Source organism: Dufourea novaeangliae, unplaced genomic scaffold (assembly GCF_001272555.1).
Source record: "Dufourea novaeangliae isolate 0120121106 unplaced genomic scaffold, ASM127255v1 scaffold59, whole genome shotgun sequence".
Taxonomy (NCBI): Eukaryota; Metazoa; Arthropoda; class Insecta; order Hymenoptera; family Halictidae; genus Dufourea; species Dufourea novaeangliae.
In genome coordinates this window covers 109,851-133,895 of record NW_015373933.1, presented here as the reverse complement: position 1 = coordinate 133,895, position 24,045 = coordinate 109,851, and the positions used below count along the sequence as shown (strand labels likewise).

Genomic DNA, 24,045 nt, shown 5'->3' with positions numbered 1-24,045 from the left:
AGCAATTCCACGCAACTTACAAAACTCGATGTCGCTGCCTGAACATGTAACAAATACGATGATCGTGCACTTTTGAACAATACTCGACGCAGTTTAATCGAGACAAGAAATCGTCTGTCTGTATTTGTTTAAATCAAATGCTACAACGAAAATTTAGAAAATGATATTATATCATTTTTAAGAGACAAATCATGCTAATTTCAACATGAAGTCGAATTTTCTTACAAGAAATAGAAATACTCGTCACACAGAATACAGATATTTAATCATTAAATTATACGATAAGTCTACGCATGTATGAATTCTTTCAGTCACATGGAATCAAAAAATCTTCCATTAATTTGTAAGTTAATCTTTCATATCTCGGATATAGACGTTCTTGTGCATGTGTCGTGTCTGAATTTGTACTTTACGGGTGCGTAATTTAAATAAACGACCTACCTGGTGTCGTTCGTAATGAAACTTTTTTGTTCCTTTTACAATTGACTTCGAATATACATATACAGGGTAGACCACGAAACATGATCAGCTTAGATTATTCTACTGCTAGCTGTGCGATCGAAAAAGTTTTTGCACACTTAGCCATCAGTGCAGACGTCATGAATACACCTAAACAGTCGTTCCTTAACTGTTTACGGGAGCTGATGAACACCATTTTGAAGATTATTTTAAGGTCCATAAATGAAATTTTCTTAATGTTTCTTTGGTTTAGAAGAAAAAAAACGATTTGTTATGATGCTTGCTGAATTCGTTCAGCATCTGTTAAAAGATAGGCGTAAAAAAATTATAGGTTTATCTATAAAAAACTGAAGGTGATCTTGAAAACTCTGGAAAAAAAAGTTGACACAAGATTTGGTACAATCATCTTAAAGCTCTCCTTAAATCATGTTACACAAGTTAACGAAATTTTTGATTGAACAGCTAACAGTAGAATAATCTAAGCTGATCGCGTTTCGAGCACCACTGTGGTATGTAATATTTCCACGCAATATAAACATCAAAGATGTTTTCTATTTTTTGTATAGAATCTATTGTACTACAATTTAAATTAATAGTCTGTCGTTTGAGCAATACGTACAAGAAATCGCTACTTAAAAATTCAATACTATGTTTTGAAAACAAAACCATTATACAAACATTAAATTATATATAAAAAGAGGAATTTAAATAGTTACATGAACCTTGTGCCGTGTAACATAAATAGTATTTATTCACATAATAAAGATAAGGAATAAAAGCAAAAGATCATAACAAAAAATACGTTGGTACAATGCACATAAGTATATAATATGACTCACCTCCAGAATAAGAAATAACAGTGCCCTAAAAATTAATTCACATATTATTTTAGAAATTGTTATTATAAAGGAAATAATTAACGATTTGCCTAATATAAATAGGATTAAACATGTTTTTCATATTATGACGACAGGTGAGGCGACACTGACGTCATGTGAGTGTCAACTGGTACTTTTCAAATAAGTTCAATGTTATTGAATTTCTTTCCATACGTAGGAAACAGTAAATTTTGTTTTCTTTGACAAAAACAGTCGGCCATTGGTGAAAGTTACTGGCGAAACTAGCCGGTCGTTATACTGTTAAAAAATGGAAACATTGGTCTCTTAAGAACCCATTAAACCGACCTAATTTCCATCTGATAAAATTTGTGTTCAAGGGGGTTTCAAACATTTTCAGAAGTTAAACTCAGCCATCTTATAGTTAGAAGTAAAGTACATACATAAAGTTACAGACAATACTTTGGCCATTTATTCGTGTGCATAATGTGGAAGATTGCATTAATTTCACACTAAAGGAGTACATGTTCCCGTTTAAAACATTATTCTGTTAGTAAAACGAAGAGTACCGAAAATGTTCTCTAGATTTGTATTTTTTCGTGCATCATTAAAATACACACAAATTGTCAGTTTTTTGCAGTATACACTACGTGGCATAACTATAAAACCACCCTAACATTTTCAGTCCTTATGTATTGTGGTTAAAATAAAAACGAATCCTACTGTTTCTAGGGAATATAATCTATCCTTTTCTGGAGAAACATTATTTCTTAAAACGATTTCAGATATACCATTCTTGGTTCGTTTTTATTTAAACCAAAATACGTAAGAATTGGAAATTTTAGGGTAGTTTAAACGTATCTTCATAGCTTTCACTATCGGCAGATCTATGTACGTTTATTTATGTAATTCTATTATATTGTTGCATAATAAATACAACATATTTCATTTGAATTGTTTTAAGGTGGTTAAACGTGGGATTGAAAAATTTGTAACTCGTTAAAGAGATCGTGTCGGTTTAGCTGGATCTCATTTCGATTAAAAATCTTCATTTTAAATTAAGTTCTTCAATTACGACATTCAATACGCAACAACCTATAGCATACACAGTATAAAGACATTATGCATGTACAGAATCTGAAATCGATTGAGTAATTTATCCTTGAAGTATCGATGGAATAAATTTAAATGGCATCTATTTTAAATTTCTGTAATTTCATCCCTCCACTTAATCCATAATAGTTTAGAAATAGATCTTCGAAATACTATATGTTATAAGAATATAATGACAAATGTTTTTCTTTTACAAAGCTAGTTACCAAATGAGGGATTACCAATTTTTCATTTTACACTTACTGAAACCATTAAGGTGTCTTTGTCAGAATTTACGTTGACTTGTGATTCACTACATATAGATTTCACATTGTACTATATTATATACATCAACATATGATACAATTGAATATAGTACACACTAAACGCTGATAGTTCTGTTGTTGAGTTGCAAAATTGAGAAAACAAAAAAATTGTCCAGTACGCTGTGAATCCGAGGATACGATATCGGACAATATTACAATCTATAACGAAGAAGAAGGTAACATGGAAGCAGGGGTGAGGGGGGGGCGGTGTCAGAGTAGGCAAATACGTACGTACAGTGACGTACACGATGCAGGGGCGCGTGTATGTACACACATGCACGACCAGTGGGGCGCGAAGCAGGATGAAGAAGGGCAGAGCGATCCCCCGACTATGGTCATGCGCAGACGTGGATACCCCAGGCCCGATCCATAATTTCGTTGGTGGACCCCATCACGCATTACCAAAGGCTTTGCGTTCGCGCGCGTGTGTGTGGGACTGCACGCACCCTTTTTTTCCCTCCCGCACGATTCGTATGGGCAGCCCACGTCTCGCGGCAGCGGCGGGGGGGGGGGGGCACGAAAATCGACGACTATCGAAAAAGGACGGTCCCCTATGTGACGACGACGCAAGCCGTCTTACCGACACGACCGTCATCAGAGTCGAGCTTAAATTCTCGATGGAAAAAAGCGTACATACGTGTTGTTTTCTAGCCACGTGAAAGATTGTATATATATCTATCAGATCTGGTCACTTCTGAAATGATATTACATATTTGAAATATTATTTCGTGCTGCTCGAAATATATATGTGATTTTATTTCATAATTATTTCCAAACACCATTATTTGAAATATATCGAATAACATGCTATTTTATTTTCTAATCATTTGAAATAATCCTTAGCAATAATTGTGAAATTGTTCTTTGAAATTATATCAGGTGACTAGGTCTGAGTTTGGTTTAGAGACATTTTTCTGAAGAGTAACACCCCTCTTCCATTTTCCACACCAGTGGAACGATTATTTTCTTTCGCGAAAGTATTAGATGGACCCAAACAGAAATCTCTCACGGATGAGATTTTCGAAGAGCGAGTGCTATTTAAAGCAAATTGTTGTGAAGATTTCTTAAAATAAAATCTTTTTGTTGCATATTATTTTAAGTATTATTTCTTTTGCCAAATTCGAAATACAAAAATAACAAAATAATTCATTATTTGAAATTGGTATTATTTCAAATAAATCGATAATATTTTCATTTTTAAATAACAGTATTAAAGATAAACTTTGGAAATAAATTATTTCATATAGTTATTTTTTATTTTATTTTCAAATAAAATTTGCCCAGGTCTGATATATGGTACAGTACAAGCGTTCATTCAGTAAATGTACACATTTCCTAGTCAATGTATGCACTTACTAATCTGGTTAGTAAATATATTCACAAAGAACAAAATTTATACTTTTACTAGTAAATACATACATTCACATTTCTGATGTAGTAAAAGCAAGCACAAACAAAAATGCATTAATTTCAATAAACACTTTTGTTCATATGAATTATACAACTTATAAATTTTGACTTATAAGGACGCGTTCTTAAAGTTTACATAAGTAGGTATATAGTTACTTTCACGAGTACAAACCATTTAGGTTATATTATTAAAATGAATAAAAATAGTATGAAGGAAACTTTTCTGTTAATTTATGTATCTGAAGTATTTATTTTACATTATAATTGTTTCTTTCTAAGTGTATTAAATAAAAATATAACCTAACCAAACCTATGTTCTTATATTTATTAAATAAAAAGAACCAAATTTCTTGAACAAGATCCCTAAATTATCAAATAAAGTGTTAAGTTTTCAGTTTTCATTTTTATTCTTTAAATATACCTATGTTTTAAAAAATTATATTTTCGACATTATGCTTTTACTACCGTGCTGTAGGAAATGTATACATTATTTAGTGAACAAACACATTTATTAGAAATAGTATACATTCTTATATTCGGTTCATACTTCTGCTAAAATCGTACGTAAATGCATACATTGACTAGTAAGTGTATAATGCATTTACTAAACTTCACGCTTTTATTGTGACATATACACCCCCGTCCATAAGTCTGTGACTGAAAGGAAAAACGACGCATGTTACAGTTTCGAAACATTTAAAGTTATACATTAATTGAGCTCTAGAATATAGCATTTTAATTTTACTCGATATGAAAAAATATAAATGTTCCGTTGTGTACGCGGTGTGTATGTATTTACTTATTAATTTTATGTCATCTAGTACATTCTTATAGCCTTCTTATTCTATAATTTAATATACGCGTAATATTCAATGACATAACTTAGGAAATGAATATCTATTATGGTCTGTTTTTCTAAAGAAGAGCCCTAGGAGGTAGGCCCGACTTTTCGCGGTGTTACCGCGATCGCGAGACATCTACGGCACTTGTGTCTCTCACTTTTCGCGACTTGGCCAATGACGTGCGACTGTAGACGTGAGTCCTCGCCTACGGTTGTCTGTCTCCATCTTGTTTATTCTTGAGGTTTTCACACAAAAGCACTGGTGTCGTTACACTTATTAAGATAGATTAGATAGACCCTATTGATTCTTTAAAGACTGACACCTTGTTCATGGAGTTCCATCACCTTGCACGGAATGACATAGGCAAAAATACTAAACGAAACCATCAAATATTTAAGTCTTGAGAACATCCGTAGGACTTTTGGGACAGACGTTTCTAGAACATCTGAAATTTAAGTCTTACAAACGTCCTAGGGATGTCCAGAATGGACGTAGGACATTCGGATATAAACTGGACATGAAACGGACGTCCTTAGGATGTATGGTGCTATCTGGGTTAAAAGGAATGACTGTATTAAATGTTTGTAAATCTCATGCAGTCTTTGAAATACAAGCTCTAATAATAGTCTGGATTGGAAACAGATGCTAAAAGAAATTTACTTGCCATAACCTTAACAACATTCCGCAAATGATCAATCAGTCTACAAAGATTTCTTTGTAAATACAATCTATATTCTTGCAAATTTTGCGTAAACATTGTGTATTTTCAAAATATATATGGAACAAATAGTACTTTCGTGACTTCAACGACAATTAACGAACAACAAAGCGATTATAATTAAAGAAATTGCTCATCATGAAAACCGATAATTATACGTAATTTACGTATTGCCAGATACAGAATTACATCACAGTATTCATGACTATTATTAAAAGATGTCATAACGTTATTGTGGATTTTTTCATGAATTTATTGCAATTATAAATATGGAAAAGTAAGTTCATAAAAAAATTATTTACAACTTACGTAGCATTTATTATGGTATAATAAGTATTATGAATTACTATGCAGAAATACATATACGTTTTACAGCTACGTGTGACATAATATCGGGTTTTTAGTAACCAAAAAAAGTAAACATAATTTAATCATGTTAAACGGGTTTGAAACGTTACGAGGCGCGTTTACATAAGCGTCGACTAAGAAAAAATAAATAATCTTCATGCACGCGCTATTAGACAGTTACGTATTCAATTGCAACCAAAAACAATTTATTTCAATATTAAATTATATATAATTTACCAGTCTTATGTAGTCTTATGTAATTCCGATTAATCTTACTCACAACTGGTACCCTTTACACAATGCTATCCAGCTTTATAAATTGTATTATAACTGATTATGGTCTGTTTTTCGAAAGATGATGCCTGGGAGGTAGGCCCGAGTTTTCGCGGTGTTGCCGCGATCGCGAGACACCTACGGCACTTGTGTCTCTCTCACTCTTCGCGTCTTCGCCAATGACGTGCGACCGTCGACGTGAGTCCTCGCCTACGGTCGTCTGTCTCCATCGCACGTATTACAAACCTCTCAAGAAGGACCTACCTACAATCTCAAGGAGTGGGGACTGCGTTCGGCACGCGCCTGTCAATCATCCATTGTCTAGAAATGGCGGAGAATGTTGACGAGACGCTGAACGTTTTTACACGTCACAGTTAAAATACATGAATAAGAAAAAGTTTATTTCTTTTGAAAGAATGTATTGTACCCAAATATTGAGCAACATATTAAAAGAAGATTAAATTAACACGTAGGTTATTAAACGCTACACGTGGAAATCGCAGGGTAGAGAAGGAAGTTGGTTTACCGAGCGTCTGAGCGAGAGGCTCTCGTGCCGAAGTGCCGGAGGATGAAAAAAGACACACAGTGACATTGAGACCGTGACAACGTCGCACGAAATACGCAGCTCGCGTTGGATCCCCACCAGGCCACGCGCCGAGGTAGGCCTATCTCCCAGACATCTTCTTTCGAAAAACAGACCATAGAATATACAGTCCAGTATGGTTCAGAAATATTTAATTTCCTTTTCGATAAGAAACTAACATGGAAGTTAAAAATTATATTTAAACTTTAATACATTTTATCATAACTATTGGACGTCAGAAGTCCAACAATGAGGAGAAATACAGAAATGATTCAATTTTAACATCTAATAAAGTTTTCTGTATACATGTTGTTTGACTCTTGGTGTTAGAACTTTTAAAGAATGATTCTACATGTCGAAATCTTGTAAAACGAAAAACAAACATGATGAAATCAAATTTGAGGCTTGATTTTCTAGTTATTAACAGATATTGGTGTCAGCAACGCCTGAAACCAGACATTACGCGCGGTAAGCGTAGGGCATGACGGTTACAGCGTGTGTAATGACGTCGCCTGTAAAAATACGCCCTCATTTTTTAGCCAAACATATGATATGTACATTTTCTTTGGTACAACCCTAACAACTACAGGTCATTCGCGAGCGTTGCCGACGGTTGGTGTCAAATCCGCCCTTTGTTCTCTGCCGCTCGATCATCTCGTCTTCGCTTCTCCTGAACCCTGAAGACATGGACAATGAATATGCCATTCTTTTTTTCGTAATTTGAAAAGGCAGCAGCAGCAGCCTTTTTTTTAAAATCGAATTCAATAATTTTTTATTTTTAATGGTAGATAATGAGGATGGAAAAGAAACATTTTTCAACTAAAAAAATTTAGAGCAACAGACGACTTTTTCGTCTTGATGACATACAGAGTGCGCCACTCGTGTCCTTGAGCATTAAGGTGTTATCCCTGCTGAAAAACACCTCTGTTGTTATAGTATTTCCACTTACTGTTTACATATTTTGAATACTTTCTGGTCCTTTGCATGGGATTCGGTTAATGTTTCCTTAGTTCTGTGGCAGTCGTCAACGCGAACATATTTAGTTAGGTACTGCGAAATAGCCTTCTCGGACAAGAATTAATTTAAGTTGTTATAGTGGGTTTTAGTTTAGTTCAAGTGAGTTTATTTAGTGTTTATTCTGTGTGCGAGCCTGTGGTGTATGGCTTTATTAATAAAATATCGCAAGATGATAGTCCAAGCTTGAGTGAAGGTGCTGCACAACACTTTTTTGGCTGGGGCTAAACATGTTTTCTTTAGGCAACGTCAGTTTACATGCCGGCATTGTCGTGCCCTACGGGTACCGCTGTATGCCGGTTGCCTGGTTTCAGGCGCTTCTAGCCGTATATTTAACTGTTAATTGCTTGAAAACGAAGCCTCCAACACAATTTTGTTATTCTTAATTTTCATTTTATTTTTACATATAGGTCCACCCCTTAAGGTTTCTGACATCAATAGACAAACATGCTGTGTGCAGAAATTAAAATTTATCCTGACATTTTAACCTTAATTTTCCTATTATTTGTTTCATTAGTACCGTTTACTATTTGTCGCAAGACGAGGAACATGGAAGTATTTATGTATTACAAGTAGGCGTAGCATGTTTAATTTATCAAAATTGTACTATGTGCATACGCATGTAATATTCATTCATTGTGATATGCGATGAAGTCCAAAGACACAGTACTGCGAACAGCTGCTATGACAAAAGAATCGTCCTTTTATTCCTTTACCTAACACTATGACGACTAGCTAGTCTCGCGAGTATGTAACTGTCACCAGTGGGTGGCTGTTTTGGTCAAGCATTAAAAAAATATGTGTCTTGCTATGTATGTAAACAAATTCTATAACCGTGAATATCTGAAAAGTACCAGTTGAGACTCACGCAACGTCTATATCGCATCATCGGCCACTAACAGTTGGTACTCGTATGACGCCACTGTGGCATCATCGGACGTCATAGTGTTAATATCAAATGATCTTATACTATAGGTCGTTGAAATTATCTAAACATCTGCTATTTTACGAGCGATAAAAAACTATAGTATGCCATTTAGAGAAATAGAGGTGACCTTGAAATGTTCGAAAACACTCCACCTACAACAAAATTGTTACTGACATATTATATTACACCTTTAGTACCTTTTATAAATAAAGTTATTGCACGAGTTGTTTAAAATATATCTTTTTTTGACATTTTTTAATATTTTGTTAGTATGTAATTAAAGATGACATGTTGATGCTACTTTATATTACCTCATGGTCCCTTAATGCCGACAGCTGTCTTCGTTCTCATACCTTTTTATGCTAAACGAATTTATGGCTTAGTATTTGTTTATGTTTTACACAGTTTCTATGCTGAATCTTTATCGGTTTTTATCCTTACAGCTGTTTTTAACGATTACGATTGAAAAGAATATTTGTAAACGTACGTTTATCGGAACACGTTTAATCAGAATTGTATTTACTACGTTCCTTATCTAATGAACCTAAAGTTGTTCCTCTCGTTTCGGAAAACATTCTACAATGAATATTTACCTGCATGTAAAAATACAAATTAATATGAGAGTTGGCTGAGTTATTATAAGAATCCTTATATGGACATATTTTTCTTTCCTATCAAGAGTGCTCCGCACATTGATTTTCACTTACCTACTTACGTGTCATATAAATTTCAATGTTATAAAACTACGAATAAAGGGAGACGTTATACAAAGTAGCTTTGAATAATCTTCATAAAGTTCCATAAAATTAACCAGTTGAGGGTTTTAGTAATAAGAACGTATACAATTCCCAATTTAATCAAATAACATCGGCACCTTTGTAAATTTAACCCTTTGCATATCGTAGGCACCGCTATTGCACCTGTATTTACTATAAGTAATTGAACGTTAGTTTGCCGCTAACTACCGACTAGCATTGCATTTAAATGTCAAGTTTCATTTGTTGTATCATAAACTATAACAATGAAAGGAATGAATTCATAATTATATTAACATCTTCTTTTTATAACAGAGGTTCAATTTTCAAATGTTGTAAATCAAAAATATCTTGGGGTTACTGTATTCTTAAGTAAAAAAACCCAGAATGAAAAAGCTTAAACCTTGATCTCCAATTAACAGAACAAAATATCGGTTGAATTTACCATTAAACCAATTGAGGTAATTCAGAATACATATTGCGAAAAAAAGGCAAAATGACCCAATATTATTTCATGGCTTCGCGAAACGACAGAAGCCACGCTGAAACACTCGCGGCGGTGTCGCAAATGTCAGGCGGGTTTTGACGTTGATACAGGCGAGGAACCTGCGGTCGATCATAATTTGACATTGCTTGCGCTACGCGCAGAAATGGATATTTCTCTCTCTCTCCCTCCCCCCCCCCCCCCCCTCTCTTGCCCTCTCTCTCTCTCGCTCTCTCTCTCTCTCTCTCTCTCTCTCCCGACGTCGCCAGGACGCCCAGCAACGTCGCACCGAATGGGTCATGGTGGCCTGGAAAGCTTAACGAGACGACAGTGCCACGTGGGAGGCGCTTCACGGATGAAAATCAATTCTTCGGTTTCACCCGGCAGAATCCACTACCGGAACGACGTGATGCAACGAGATTTTGCCGTTGTTACCTTTTTTTTTTGTTCCTTCTTCTTTATCGGTCGCATTCGTACATATTATTCCTGGACATGCGGTCACATGGAAGACGCTATAATTGAAGCTAATGCCGAGATAACATGGAGCAAAATGACGTCACACCGTACACCGTACCGATATAATTTACGGCACGACACTCGGGGAGCCGTGGCACTCGCAGATGTTGCAGGTAGATATGATGCAGGTGGAACGGAGGTAAATACTGAGATGAACGTTGTCGTGGTATTGTAATTATCGACGACACTGTGTATTATAAGTTTTTCTAATGATAGAAGCCGGATCAGTCGCCGGCATAGTATATAGTATACGCGTGTTGTGTACATATTATGATTCAGACACTTTTCGTGTAGTAAACGATACTTAACTAACTAAAATATACCGAACAAAATTAATTAGGGACCGTCTATATGTAGTGGACGACTTTGTCGTATGTTAGCCCATTCTGGAGCAAGCAGTGAAATAATATGATTTTTAAACAGGATTTTGTATTCTTTACAAAATTACATATATCACCGCTAATAAGTATCCTTTTACTTGGTCTGTATTAAGAAAATGTGATGTTTTTGTAAAACTTTTATATTTTAGGTTACATTTGTCACTTCACTGTATCATAAGCCTTGTCCATCGAGGTTTTATATCCTATAGACAATATTTATTTCAGATTGTCAGCAATTTCATGATACCTGATAACATTTATTGCCTATTCGATAAGTAACATCATGCTTATAAGCGGGAGTGTACCTAAGTGGAAGAAGAAATAGCGACAAAAAAACTATTAAAGGAAATCTCCGGAATTCTCTTTCATAACCACAATGTTAGAAAGTTAGTACGTATTCGGTAATGTTAATAACGTGACAAAACATTGCAAATGAAATGGTACAATAACGCAATATTGGTCCTTATTAGGTTAGGGGGTCAGACCGATGTAACGATGAAAAAAAAGTAGAAAACTTTTTTCTAATTTTTCAGTACCTTATGGCGTTAAAAGCATGCCCTTAAAATGTTTTCTTGGAATTCCTAAAAATGATTGGAGTACGCGATTTTGAAGTGAACGGTGCACGGAATATACCTAATACTTCTCGAACTTTGAATGCGTTGTTCTTGGAATCATATTTTTGAAATTGGTATGCTAGATCACTCAAGAAATAATTAATTGATCGACTTAACATTTTGCCTCCTTGTAGTAAGCACACATTATTGGAGAATGATCCTATAAAATTAAGGAGAACATAACAAATTATATGTTTTTTTGTTAGTGCGAAATACAACAAAAATCGATACTATAATACTTGATTATCAACTGGAATTTTCATTTTGAAATGTTTTAGTTACGTTTATCCTTCAACTACAAGCATATAATTTATCGAAATATTTGTTTTCCTTTTTTATTTCGGATGATCAGAACGATCATCACGTACGCCAATTGAGGCATTTTTTTACAGACTTAGATTTGAGAACATGTTACATGGAAAAGTATATGTCTAAATTAATTAAAAACAATGCCAATTAATAGTTTAACAACAGCATAATAAATACAACAACTTTTAAAAAACAGGGTTGATTGAGTTTTGCACAAATAATGCGTAAAAATACGCTCTTCTTCAGAATGTTACACTGGTCGGACCCCTTAATCGAGCGAAAGAAACGAAAAAAGTGCTACAAGTTTGATAAATTGACATTATTTTCGTGCGATATTAACGCCTACTTTTGTTTTTGTAAAAAATTATTCAGAAATTCGACTCCGTACAGTGGTCCAGAATAAAAACAGCTCACGCGAATATTTCGGTCAAGCAATGAAAAAATCTGAAATTCATTTTTATTAAAATAAAAGTAAGCAAATCTTCTGTAGATAATAATATCTTGATGCGAGTTTTGTAGAAGATAAAAGAAATTTGTTTGTGACAATTGAAACCTCCAAATGTTGATTCTGGACCACTGTGCGCCATATTGACGGTTGTAGCCAGTCGCAATATATAATTCTTTAATGGCTTTAAGCAGTGTATGATATTGCAGTAGATAAAACTGTAAAATAGTTTTTTCATGTTTGGAACCGTATGAGTTTTATGGCAATACAGTGTAATGTTGACAATCGTGCGTAACTTCGTGATAAGGAAGTGATTGATATCATGTGTATACTTGGTCACTGTGTAGTTTTATGTTCTGGAGATAAAGTTATCGAGACTGTTATGGCGTCGCGGTGGTAAAAATTGAAGTTTCTAATTCAGACTAGAATGTAAGACAATATTTCTACAATTCTTTCTCTTTGAAATTGAAAATGTGACAATTTTGTGTATACAATTAACACGGTAATTAATATTAAAACGAAAAATATTAATGCTTTCACAGTTTACTATATAACTTTTATTATTTATTCTTTCGTATACGTTTATTATTACTATAATAAAAATTTTCATGATCAATAACACTTTATTATGTAATCTAGATTACATTTGATAATGTAATGCAAAGAATTTCTTTTCTGATCGTTTATCGCCCTAGGTATTGTTTTCTGGTACATAGCTTTATTATTGATATGCAAAGTTAACTTGTTTTGCAATTGTTAACAATTAAAGTCAAATGCAAAAAAAAATTCAAGTAACCATTTAATAATATAATATTTTATCTTACATTTCAACTCATAGGAAAATAATCTTGCAATATACAAAACACTTCACAAGATGGAAGCAAATAATTTAAATAAAAATAAAAGTTTCCAGTCAAAAATGCGAAACTTTATGTACTAATACTTTTTAAACAATTTAAATTTAAAAATGCAAAACTTTATGTAACAACCGTTTAAAAACGTTGCAAGAAATGTCCAGCCTAGCCTACATTAATTGAATAGAAACTATAATATTCGTAGTTATCTTGTATGATTTTGGGAAATAATTTCTCTATATTACGTAAATAGTATGTATAACAGCAAACAATCAAGGTATGATACAATGTTTCTAATAAAAGACTTCATCACTTGTGAGATTCTCGAAGGCAAGCTTCATTCACACTCGAATGTCGCGGCTATCTTCGACATACCATCTGTATTCTCGTGTAAGTAAAATAAACAAACCAAAACTATCCACTCGACAAGCCACCAAAATAACACCGCAAAGAGAACAGAAATTTTGTTAGCATTGAGTGTTCTCTGTTTGCCAGTAGTGTAAAGAAAATATTTGAAATAAAAAATTTCTGTCATTCGAAGATTCAAAAACAATTACCTCCTCTTTAAAAAAACATATTTAGCACTTTGTTTCACATGTTTTGCTATTGCATATTGTTTTTAACCAATAACGAGGGAACACTTATAATTGAAGGGACTAAAACTGACTTTGTGGTCAAATGTATTACATTCAGCTTTCAACATAAAATACATATCATGAAAATCTTGTGTCTTCTTCTAATTACATAACTCAGAAGTAAGCAGACAGAATCGAATACGCCATGTTCTGTCAAGTGCACTTCTATTTCCTGTAATATTCCGTCACAGTGATTAATGGCACGCGCAGCATCGACCAATTTGCGAATCAGCGGTGGAATATCCGAAAGAACGTAAGGAGTGGATCAGCTGACTATATTCAGTTTAATTATGATTAATATTCAAATTTTTTAAATCATACTATACATTATATCGAACGGGTAGTTAGAGAATTACGTGCCCCAATCATTTCACTGATTTTATTAGTGATATATACTACACATTAAAGATATTGACAATCTGAATAAATTACATGACAAAATTGTGATTACTCTTGACTTTAAGTATACGATAAAATGTGTCAAACAAATACATACTCAATTTTCTATTTATACGCGTTATATAATCTTTTCTTGTGTAGCATCTACAAACCCAGTAGTACCTATAACGGTTTTGTAAACACAAAATACATTGCGCGCGTCCATGATACCATTTCTCATCGCGTTTGTCCCAAAGCAGTAGTACCGCCCACGTTATTAATTAGTATAATTACATTCCACCGCACGATGTGAATTTAATTAGATGAAAAAAAAAACGACAACCGGGAAAAGCGGTGAACTATTCAAAGTGACGTATCGAGGTCGCTGCTTATTCGCATGACTAAGATATCCAAGAATGCGCAAGATCTCCCGTCGCTGGTTAGAGCGCTCTAGATCGCCGAAGATCAAGAGAGCAGAGTCGGTTTAAACTGTATGTGCCCCATCCCAGCGCGACTCTATTAATACCCGCGCCTCGTAGTCGCGCCTTAAAAACGCACGCGTCGATGTGGAGACGTATACGTACGTAGGGCGGAGGAAAATCATGCGTTAAAAATTGTGTTTCGCTTTTAACGACCATCGTCGAACAGCGGAGGATTAGCCTCTGTTTTACCGTCAAGTCTACTACGAACAAGTGTGTTGAGTAAGGAAGGCTATGTCTGCGAACAAATCCGGAGAAGAATCATCTTGGACTTATTTGAAAGCAGGAAATTTCGAAAGTTTCACGCAGATCGTACGTTTTATTGGAATCGAAAACACGGTGTGACGACTGTTGTGCGGTACCGCGAACGAAACGATCATAAATATCGACAAACAGCTGGCTCCACTTCAATTATACTCGGTGCAAAGTACCTCGATGCATGTGTGTAGCTGTAATAAGAACATTACTCTTATGTGTAACAAGTCCTAACGCAGACCTAGACAGAAGGAGCTATTGTTTCATCAGGACACGCCGTGGATATCGTACAAGTGCATTCGCAGTCAATTATGTGACTAACTGCCAGGCATTCACTTCACGAAGCTATTATGAACGAGTTAATGGTATCGTCGCATCGCTCCGATTCAGAAGCAGTCGGTTATCATAAACAGACGGAGGAAGGAGCGGAACACTGTTACAGTTCTAACGGAGTAGCCCACAGATGTCGTGTGAGGTGTTAAGCGTGATCCCAGCCAGCGCAAATATCCAATCGTTGCTTTCGCAAATTCCATGTCCAGTGAATGGTATACACTTCGAAGTCGATTCAGAGACAACAAATTGAAATACAATCTGCGATCTCCTAATCAAACTTTGGACACGAAGTAAAAGCGTTTCCCTCTTTCGTTGGTAAATAGAAGACTACCCAAAATTGACTTTTCCGCCACCACGAATATATACCCTAGGCGAAAGCCATGTTCCCCCAAAAGTCCACTCACCTTTGATTGTCCAATGTTAAAAGTTACGGACAAGGCCTCGTTGTTACAGTCCACTCTGGAATGAACCAACGAGTACGATCCAATGAAAAAGGGGTAGGTCAGAGTACACCAATGTCAACTTCTTGGTTACTATTTTCTACACGAACACCTGTACCACCCTCTCTGCCCCCCCCCCCCGAAGATAGCGAGTCTCGTGACGAAAGCACGCACCGATAAGAAATTATGAACGCGAACGCTGATGGACAATCGGAGCAAGCAAACAGGCTCACTTTGTGAGGGGCACGACGCGTGCTGGGGCTCCCTCGACCGAGTCGCGACTGATATCATTTCCAGCGGGGGACTGTGGGGTCGGCAGCCAGAACCCCACCAGGGGGTCTTCGTGCAACCCCCACGCGGTGTCGTAGTAGTCGTGTTCGCCGTCCGTGGTTGTGGCTCGTTGTCGTGGCTCCACCGTTGCTGGCTCTCGAAACCCCCTTCGCACGTACAGGGAATAAGGGACCAGGATGTGTACGCGTACCATGGGGGAGAGGGCCTCTCTCTCTTTCTACCGTGTACCCACGATCCTGCTTATGTCTATCGCTCTCGTTCCCTTGCGTCTTCAACTTCCATCTCCCTTCCACGCACGGCTTTTGCCTGCTTCCATCTCTTTTCGGTTCTCATCGAATCTCTCTCTCTCCGCCCGAATCCCCGTCCTTGTTTCACTCAATACGCTATATTGAAACGTCTGTCTCTCTTTCGTCGGTCTCTTTCCAGCCTTCACCGATTCCGAGCGCTCGGAGCAGACACACACACACACATGTACCGTTGTGAATCTCCCCCCTGCCCTCGTTGGCACCCACCCTAGTCGCGAACCCCTTACCACCCGCGTACCCAGCAGCTTTATCCACCCTGAACCCTCCCGTTTACGAGGGGTTGCTTCTCGGTAGCCTGATCGGACGTTTGCGAGAAGAAGGGACTTTCCCTTTTGTCTCTCCCGCGCGCCACCCAAGCAATGCTGTTTTTTTATGTATTTCAGATTCAAGATTATTCCATTCCCGTTAAAATTTCATCGCGAGTCAGGATCTTGCGTTTTTAGTTTGAAACCGTTCCATTTCGGCGCTTTAAGAACGTTTAGGGTACTTTGGGTATGGACAACAGCCCAGCAAGGGTACATCATAGTTTTTCCATTGTAAGAAACCTGATGTGTTTGTGAAAATTAAAATTCCAATTTCCTAAAATTTATTAGTCCCTTCAATTACACTGCAGTTAAAATAGTTTAAAAGTAAATTAGTACTACAACTATTGCAGATAAATCCACTGAATATACGCTTTTAAATGACCTCCTCGTGTTACTCGTGTTCAGTCAATTTATTCTCGATTCACGGCAAAGGCTTTACTTTCAATGTATCTTCAGAACGATAACGGTCGCGATATCATCGCAAAGGAATTCTATTCTACTAGCGAGGAAAGCCCAGTTTTCAAATGGAAAGCAGTGGAAATTCCTGCTACGCTATCGCTTTCAGTGTGGCCCGAGGGGGCAATATAACCGGTGCATTGTTCGGTTCGAAAAGTGAACTCGCAGAAGAGACCTTGGAACATGAAACTGCTCGTCGAAGAGTGTCGCAATACGATGAGCACAGACTGCAACGGCTACTGACGTAATCATCACATGGGTACGTATATATTTATGCCCGTGCTCTGTGCAGAGATACACGTGTGCATATGAATTGTAGAGTAGTACATCGTACTCCACTTCATACCACGGTCGACACAATATTTCGGTAGCTATACTATGATGTTATTCTGAAGTATTCAGTTAATATTTCAAACAAAAAATAGCTAAAAACTATCATTTTCTTCTCAGTTCGTTGAAAGGTATTTGTCTTTGTAATAAATTATAGATTTGTTAAAGAAATATGGGAGGCAATTCTTCTTATAATAAATTGATTGTTCGCTCTTGAGGTGACCGTCCGACGATTCGGGGGCAGTGAGCGAATATCGATTCGTTATTTTTAGGGGCAAGTCCATCCATGGACCCCACCTTCTCCGCTGGCGAGTTCGATTTGTCTGTAATGAATTACCGTTATGCATAATTTTCATCCGAGAACATGAAAAATTTTATTCTTGGTTTCAGATATAATACAACTTTAAAATATTATACGATATATACCGATTTAATATTATTGTTGCTAAAATAAGGAATAGCATGCAACAATACGAGAAATATAGATAAGTAATATAAGAAATCATATTTTACATATATTTTGATTTTTTATTAGATTGCTATCAGCATAAAAAATTAATATTTTATAATAATTGAAAATTTATTGTACAGCAAAATATATTTTTGTGAGTTTTAAGAAACGCTTGTTTTAAAGAAAAATATATATTAAAGGTTATTATTTATTTTGTAAGTAAAAACTCGTCTTAGAATACATTCGTCAGTATTGACGTATATAAAAACAAATTGTTTACAATGATTGTGATAAAATTAAATTAGCCATGATAATAATGATCGTGAAAATGGGCATGATAATAATAGCAGTTAAGATTACATTTCACACTGTGTAGCCTATTTCTATTCCTGTTTACTGACTAAAAAAAACTTCGATTTTAGAACAAATTATGTCGTCACGGTGTTTAAATTCTGTTACAAAATAACATTATTATTAAATTAAATTTTCAGATATCATCACTTAACATAGTATAAATAAGATTCTTCAAGTGTTTTGTCAAGCCCAGGTGTACAAATTGTTTGAGTACTTAATACTATCTAAAATTTGAACGTGTGACGAATCAGAACTACAAAATTTTTTCAATAATTCGTCGTTAAATCCACAATCACTCAAATTCTCCTGAGCAAAAATATTTTGTGGTATTTTTGGCGCGTCACTTGATTCTCGTTGTTCTGCGGAAATATAAAAATTGAGGTTCATGTGTATTATGTAACAACAGAAGTATACAAAATAAATTATTTACCAGATCCGTATTTTGTTACCGAAAATGAAGTTGTTGAATTTAATTGTGCACAACTTGCAGAATATTGCTCCAATTGACTAGATTTCATTAAAGAACAAAGAGAGGGTAATACGTGCGGTAATAATGGCCCCTTTAATTCGAAAGAAAAATATCTTTCATTATCGACGCGTACTGTACTTTCTTTCACCTTCAAAAACAGAAAATAATTTGCATAATGTTTTAATAATTATAAATACAGGAGTTCATACCTTAATTGGTTTTAACGTAGCACCATAAAAGGCTACAGGCGCTAAAAGAGTCGGAGGCACTCCCGCTAAAGGGCCAGTGGTTGTAATAGCCGACTTACAATTAATTAGAAAATTAAATAGACCTTGTGCCTCAACACCTTTGACAAAAATTAAAGACTGTTTCAGATTGTCTATTTCAGTTTCCTTTTCCAATGTCACTCTCGCCTATAAGAAAATGAAGTATTAGATAATTAATAGAAAGATGGAATTAAAATATTGTAGAAGTACCTGAGAACTATGAATTTTGCGAATTTCAGAATTATCAACACCAAGACTTTGTAACCACTCATCTTGGGTTTCGTCCTCGTCATCCAAACTTTGATCTTCTGAATTATTTGATTGTGTGTTAGTATTTGATACAGCTAAATCCATTGTATCGCAACCAGAATCAGTTACATCTGATCGTCTTTTAGAATCTTTCCTTAAAGGCATTGTATAATCTATTTCTATAAAAATTTATGATACTTTATACATGTTTCCATACCATATTTAAAATCACTCGTACCTTCTTGTTTTAAGGATTGTCGGAAACCTCGTGTAGTAGGAGTCAAAAGTGCATGAGCTTCAGATATTCCACAAATCCCAGCAGCACGAAATAAAACAGTGAAATTATTTGCACAAACATAAAAGTAGGGACATTGTCCAGCCCGTAATAAGTGGAAAAGAGATCTAAAGCTATCGCTCCAGTCTTTATATAAAGCATCTTTAACAGGTACATTATTCACGATAGCCAAATTATTTGTCAGATTGGCACTCACTTTGCCAGCACAGCGAGGAAATAATTCTAACCATGGAAGTGAAGGATGTTGCCATGTTAAGCAACATCTATGTAGCCTATTTTAAGCAAACACGCATAATTATTACTTAAATAGATATTTCTACTGAACAAAATGTATAAAAGATTTAAGAAATCACCTTGCATTTGGACTAGTGTCTAAAGTTGAATTTTTTTCACTAATATCTAAACACCTTACAAAACCAGTTGTACCAGATGCTTCTTCGCTAGTTTTTAATTTAGAATTCCATGGAAATGGTTTTGGAGACATAAATCTCATTTTTGTTTTTAATGTCCAATCTATTGGAATATACTTTTCACCTTTTGGTATTTCTACTTCCTGACTATACTTACTCGCTTCTAATTTTGAAAATAAGTTGGAGAACGTTAATGGACTGTCAGTTATTGGGCTTTCCGGTGCTGATTTTGGAGTTTCAATTTTCAATAGCTCGTACAATGTATTATCATTACTAGTTTCTAACTCTGGAGGAGTTATATTGGCTCGTTTATTTCCTTCACCTTGGGCAAAAGGATTTTTACGCTTCTGAGCAACAGACTGTCCATTATTAAGGTTACAATTCTTTAATATGTCCAAATTTTCTCTGTTAACACGTATATTGGTCATACGTGCTTGGAGAGAGCGTTTTTTAATTTTTAGTCGATGCAACTGCATCACTTGATCAGGTCTCTTCCATTCTGGTGTTTTTACTTTCTCTGGCTCCTCCATTGGTGAGTTTAAAATAAGTTTTGTCATGCTATTATCCAGAGAGTGAAGACAGTGCTTTATTAACATTATAATGAAAAGGTAACAATAATCTTTGTTAATCAGAATTCGTTAAGTACTTGAATTTATTTTTTCAAGTATTTGTATATCAAGTGATATTGTAGGTTAGAATACCAAAGTTACAGAATTTTGAACTATTTAATTGTTGTAAACACTTTTAGCAATACTTACTGAAAATTGTTTATATGATGATACACACTGTTCTACAAACAGTCATTTTTTATCTCATGATATCAACGATTAAATAAACTTCCTCGCAGCTAACGAAAACAAGTTGTGTGTATAATAGAGAATTGACCAGACCGGTTTTCGTTACACTATGTGACACTATGATGTAATATGTGTATCCTTGTTTATTTTTTTCTTTATTACTTTGCATATGTGTATATGCATATGTGTATATGAATATGTGTATATGAATATGTGTATATGAATATGTGTATATGAAATGTGAATATGGATATGTGAATATGAATATGTGAATATGTATATATGTGTATATATATATTATGTGTGCATATGCATATGTGATACGAATATGTGTATGCTATATAAATGTGTGTAGGTATATGTGTATATGCATGTACGAATCGCCGGCCGAGTTCTCGCTATAACGTTGGCTACACACTGCGATTGGTAGCCAACGTTACCGCGGAACTCGGCTGGCAGACTCGCCCTCTGATTGGTAGGGGTTTTTCGTTAATATGTTGTGTTAACAAAGCCTCGAATAACATTTGTGCTAAAGAAAAACTTGTTTCAAATCACCTCACGAGTCTCCCATTTCTGGGTCCTCCACATTTTCGTTACACTCTGTATATACAGGGTGGTCCACACAACTTGCGCCCCTTACATAACTTCGAAAGTATGCATTCTATGACAACTTTTTTTATACAGAAGTTGCATAGTTTCTACGGATATATTATATAGTGCATATACTTTTTTTGTAGGTGGAGGCGTATCGGAGATTTCAAGGTCAACTTCGTTATTTTAAATGGAATGTTACATTTTTTATGTCAAAATATCGAAGAGTGTTAAATTTGGAATAAAAAAGTATTGACCTATATTAACTATAAATCTAACATTATTCGTTAATTAACGTGATTTTGTTATCGTTTACGTGACAATGTTTACCAACATGACCGATTCGGTGTATGGAATTATAATTGCCTGTTCTGTCCGTGATTCAGTATTGAAGTTATCATTAGTGTAAGATAGAATTTTGGTTGGAATATCTATCTGTTTATTATAGAGAGAACAAGACAATAGAAACAATACAAGTCGAGACAGAACATATACTCGTTGCCGTGATATACAAATAATCGTGATCCGTAATCGTAGCCGAAATCCGTAATCGTAAGCCGTAATCGTAATCCATAGTCGTAATCGTAATCGTAATCGTAATCGTAATCGTACTCGTAATCGTACTCGTAATCGTGATCGTCGTATCGTGGTTTTCGTATGACTCTTCCTGCACGCCACGGACACGTCCTTTTTATCCACGCATCGGTCAACGTTCTTCCTTTGTTTCGCACGTTCGAGTCAACGGACTTCGACGCCCGCTATTCGCTTTAGCGGACGCTGACATTGCGTTGCTCTTCGCGGTATATGAACACGTTTCGATAACCATAATACCGCCGACGCTCACGTACACACACACACACGCATTCGTACACGCTGTCGGGCATAGGAGAGTTTGCGAATCCCGATCAGCTGTTTTGGGTTCAACGTACTCGCAAACTCTTCTATTAACGCCTGCTTCCTACATTAGTGTTGATCAGGCTGGAGAAGTTGTCATTAATCAACTTGATATTACGCACAGACCATTTTCAAGAAACAAAGTCTAATTATTCGTTAATTGTTAGGTTCACGGCTAATAAAGTTTAATAATTTTTTACTAAAAATTTACCGCTCTTTTTCTTCGATTATTTGGCATAAAAAATATAGCATTTCATTTAAAAAATTAAAAATCGGGGCTCTAGCTTCGAGCAAAAAACTGACGAAGTGCTGACAACTGTCCCCGCGTGTTTTCATGATTGTGACTCCGCAGAACCGAGGCATTCACACTTATCAAGCCATTTCTATACATAATGTATATCTCCACACCATACAACTTTTCTATAAAAAAGTTTTTCATACAATGCATACTTTAGAAGTTATTCAGGGTGAACGAGTTGCGTGGACCACTCTGTATATAAAGGTGAACCATGAATCGTGATCAGTAGATATCATTAGATGTGTTCCAATGTACAGAACGAAATATTAGCAAACAGTAGGCAAGATCTCAACATCGGAACATCGAATGGCGTAGCATACGATACTCTTTGTAATATTGCAGTTCGAATATTTCTGTAATCTTTTCTGGACCCAGATGAAAAGAAAAGTAACGCATGTTATGTTCTGATACTTACCGAATTCATCTTGAAATCCTCTAACAGATAGGCGTAAAAAAATTATAGGTGTCTTTGCAAAAAATTGAAGGTGACCTTGAAAAATCATGAAAAAAAGAGTTGACAAAAAATTTGCTATAATCGCGTTAAAGCTCGCTTGAAACCATGCTGTACCTGATAAAACTATTTGCGATCGGACTGCTAATAAGAGAGTAATCTCTACTGATCACGATTCGTGGTTCACCCTGTATATACATATACAGTGGAGTTCGTTTACATCGACATTCAAGGGACAGAGAAATTACGTCGCTGTAAAAGAATGTTGTTATAAGCAGAATGAAAATATATATAAAGTAATGTGTATGGGGTTCCGAACATAGAGAGCAAGTCGGATGCAATATGAGGTCTGCTGTTATAAGCGGTGTCGCAATAGCCAGACTCCACTGTAGATACGTATACATATGTATATTGTTACGCCGTGGCATTTCGCCACACGACATAACAGTACTTTTTATTGAATGTAACACAACACAACGTTTATTTAATACTGTACAACTGTTCAACGTTAATTATATACAATTATGTACAAGTTAAATGTAATACCACCGACTAGGTATAGAATAGACCTATCATCCAATGCTTTTTTCTGTCCCACGTTCATAGGGCTACGTAGCCCTGTTACCATTTTAGTGTCAATACCCGACGTTACCGATAAAGCATGAATTCTGAGTATTATTAGCACAAATGAAGTGTTATATATTCCATTCATATTAAGTGTATCTATATGATTTCACGAGAATAAAAATATCCGATGCTTCAGTTTAAGGTTAAGGGATAAATATGTCAGTCATGAAACATGAAACGGAAAAGTATATACCTACCGTATATACATACCGTATAAGCCTTACCGTAATGAGCCATCTCGTAACCGCGGGATTCCGGGAATCGGGTGACGTTACGGCGTGCAAGCGCGAGCGATAGAGCGAGCCGCGGTATCGGTGCTCTCCTTTGGTGTTGACGCGTGCCGAAGAATTTCGGTGGTCTATGGGGGGAGGTGTGCGAGCAAGAGAGTACGGTAGAGCGTGCCACGGTATCGGTGCTCTCGGTCGGTCCAACGCGCTAGTGACGTTACGTCACACAGTTTATTGACCTAGCCGTGTACGCCGTACCAGGCCGTACTATCC

The 24,045-nt window shown here is 35.8% G+C and overlaps 2 protein-coding genes across 2 annotated transcripts in view; both read right to left on the bottom strand.

Moving 5' to 3' along the window:
• LOC107195151 (protein tramtrack, beta isoform-like) overlaps window positions 1-15,710 on the bottom strand; it is a 51,449-nt gene extending 35,739 nt beyond the window's left edge. Inside the window, exon 1 of the mRNA XM_015584938.1 lies at window positions 15,671-15,710. The gene's annotated coding sequence lies outside the window, so the exon portion shown is untranslated. The remainder of the gene's footprint in view (window positions 1-15,670) is intronic.
• Window positions 15,711-18,370: 2,660 nt separating this feature from the next.
• On the bottom strand, window positions 18,371-20,832 carry LOC107195152 (protein downstream neighbor of son homolog). Its single transcript, XM_015584939.1, has 7 exons — window positions 20,646-20,832; window positions 19,831-20,445; window positions 19,421-19,749; window positions 19,144-19,361; window positions 18,877-19,080; window positions 18,629-18,815; window positions 18,371-18,557 (listed from the first exon to the last, which is right to left on the bottom strand). Exons 2-7 carry the CDS (start codon window positions 20,442-20,444, stop codon window positions 18,382-18,384), a joined length of 1,728 nt encoding a protein of 575 aa, XP_015440425.1. The 5' UTR covers window position 20,445; window positions 20,646-20,832; the 3' UTR covers window positions 18,371-18,381.
• Window positions 20,833-24,045: the final 3,213 nt, after the last annotated feature.

What these genes read in the sequence shown, in the direction of transcription:
- LOC107195152 (XM_015584939.1), bottom strand. Translation starts at nt 20,444, where the DNA reads ATGACAAAACTTATTTTAAACTCACCAATGGAGGAGCCAGAGAAAGTA. An exon ending in ACAATCCTTAAAACAAGAAG is followed by an intron (nt 19,362 to 19,420) that starts GTACGAGTGATT and finishes AAATTTTTATAG; the next exon opens with AAATAGATTATACAATGCCT. An exon ending in GCAAAATTCATAGTTCTCAG is followed by an intron (nt 19,081 to 19,143) that starts GTACTTCTACAA and finishes ATTTTCTTATAG; the next exon opens with GCGAGAGTGACATTGGAAAA.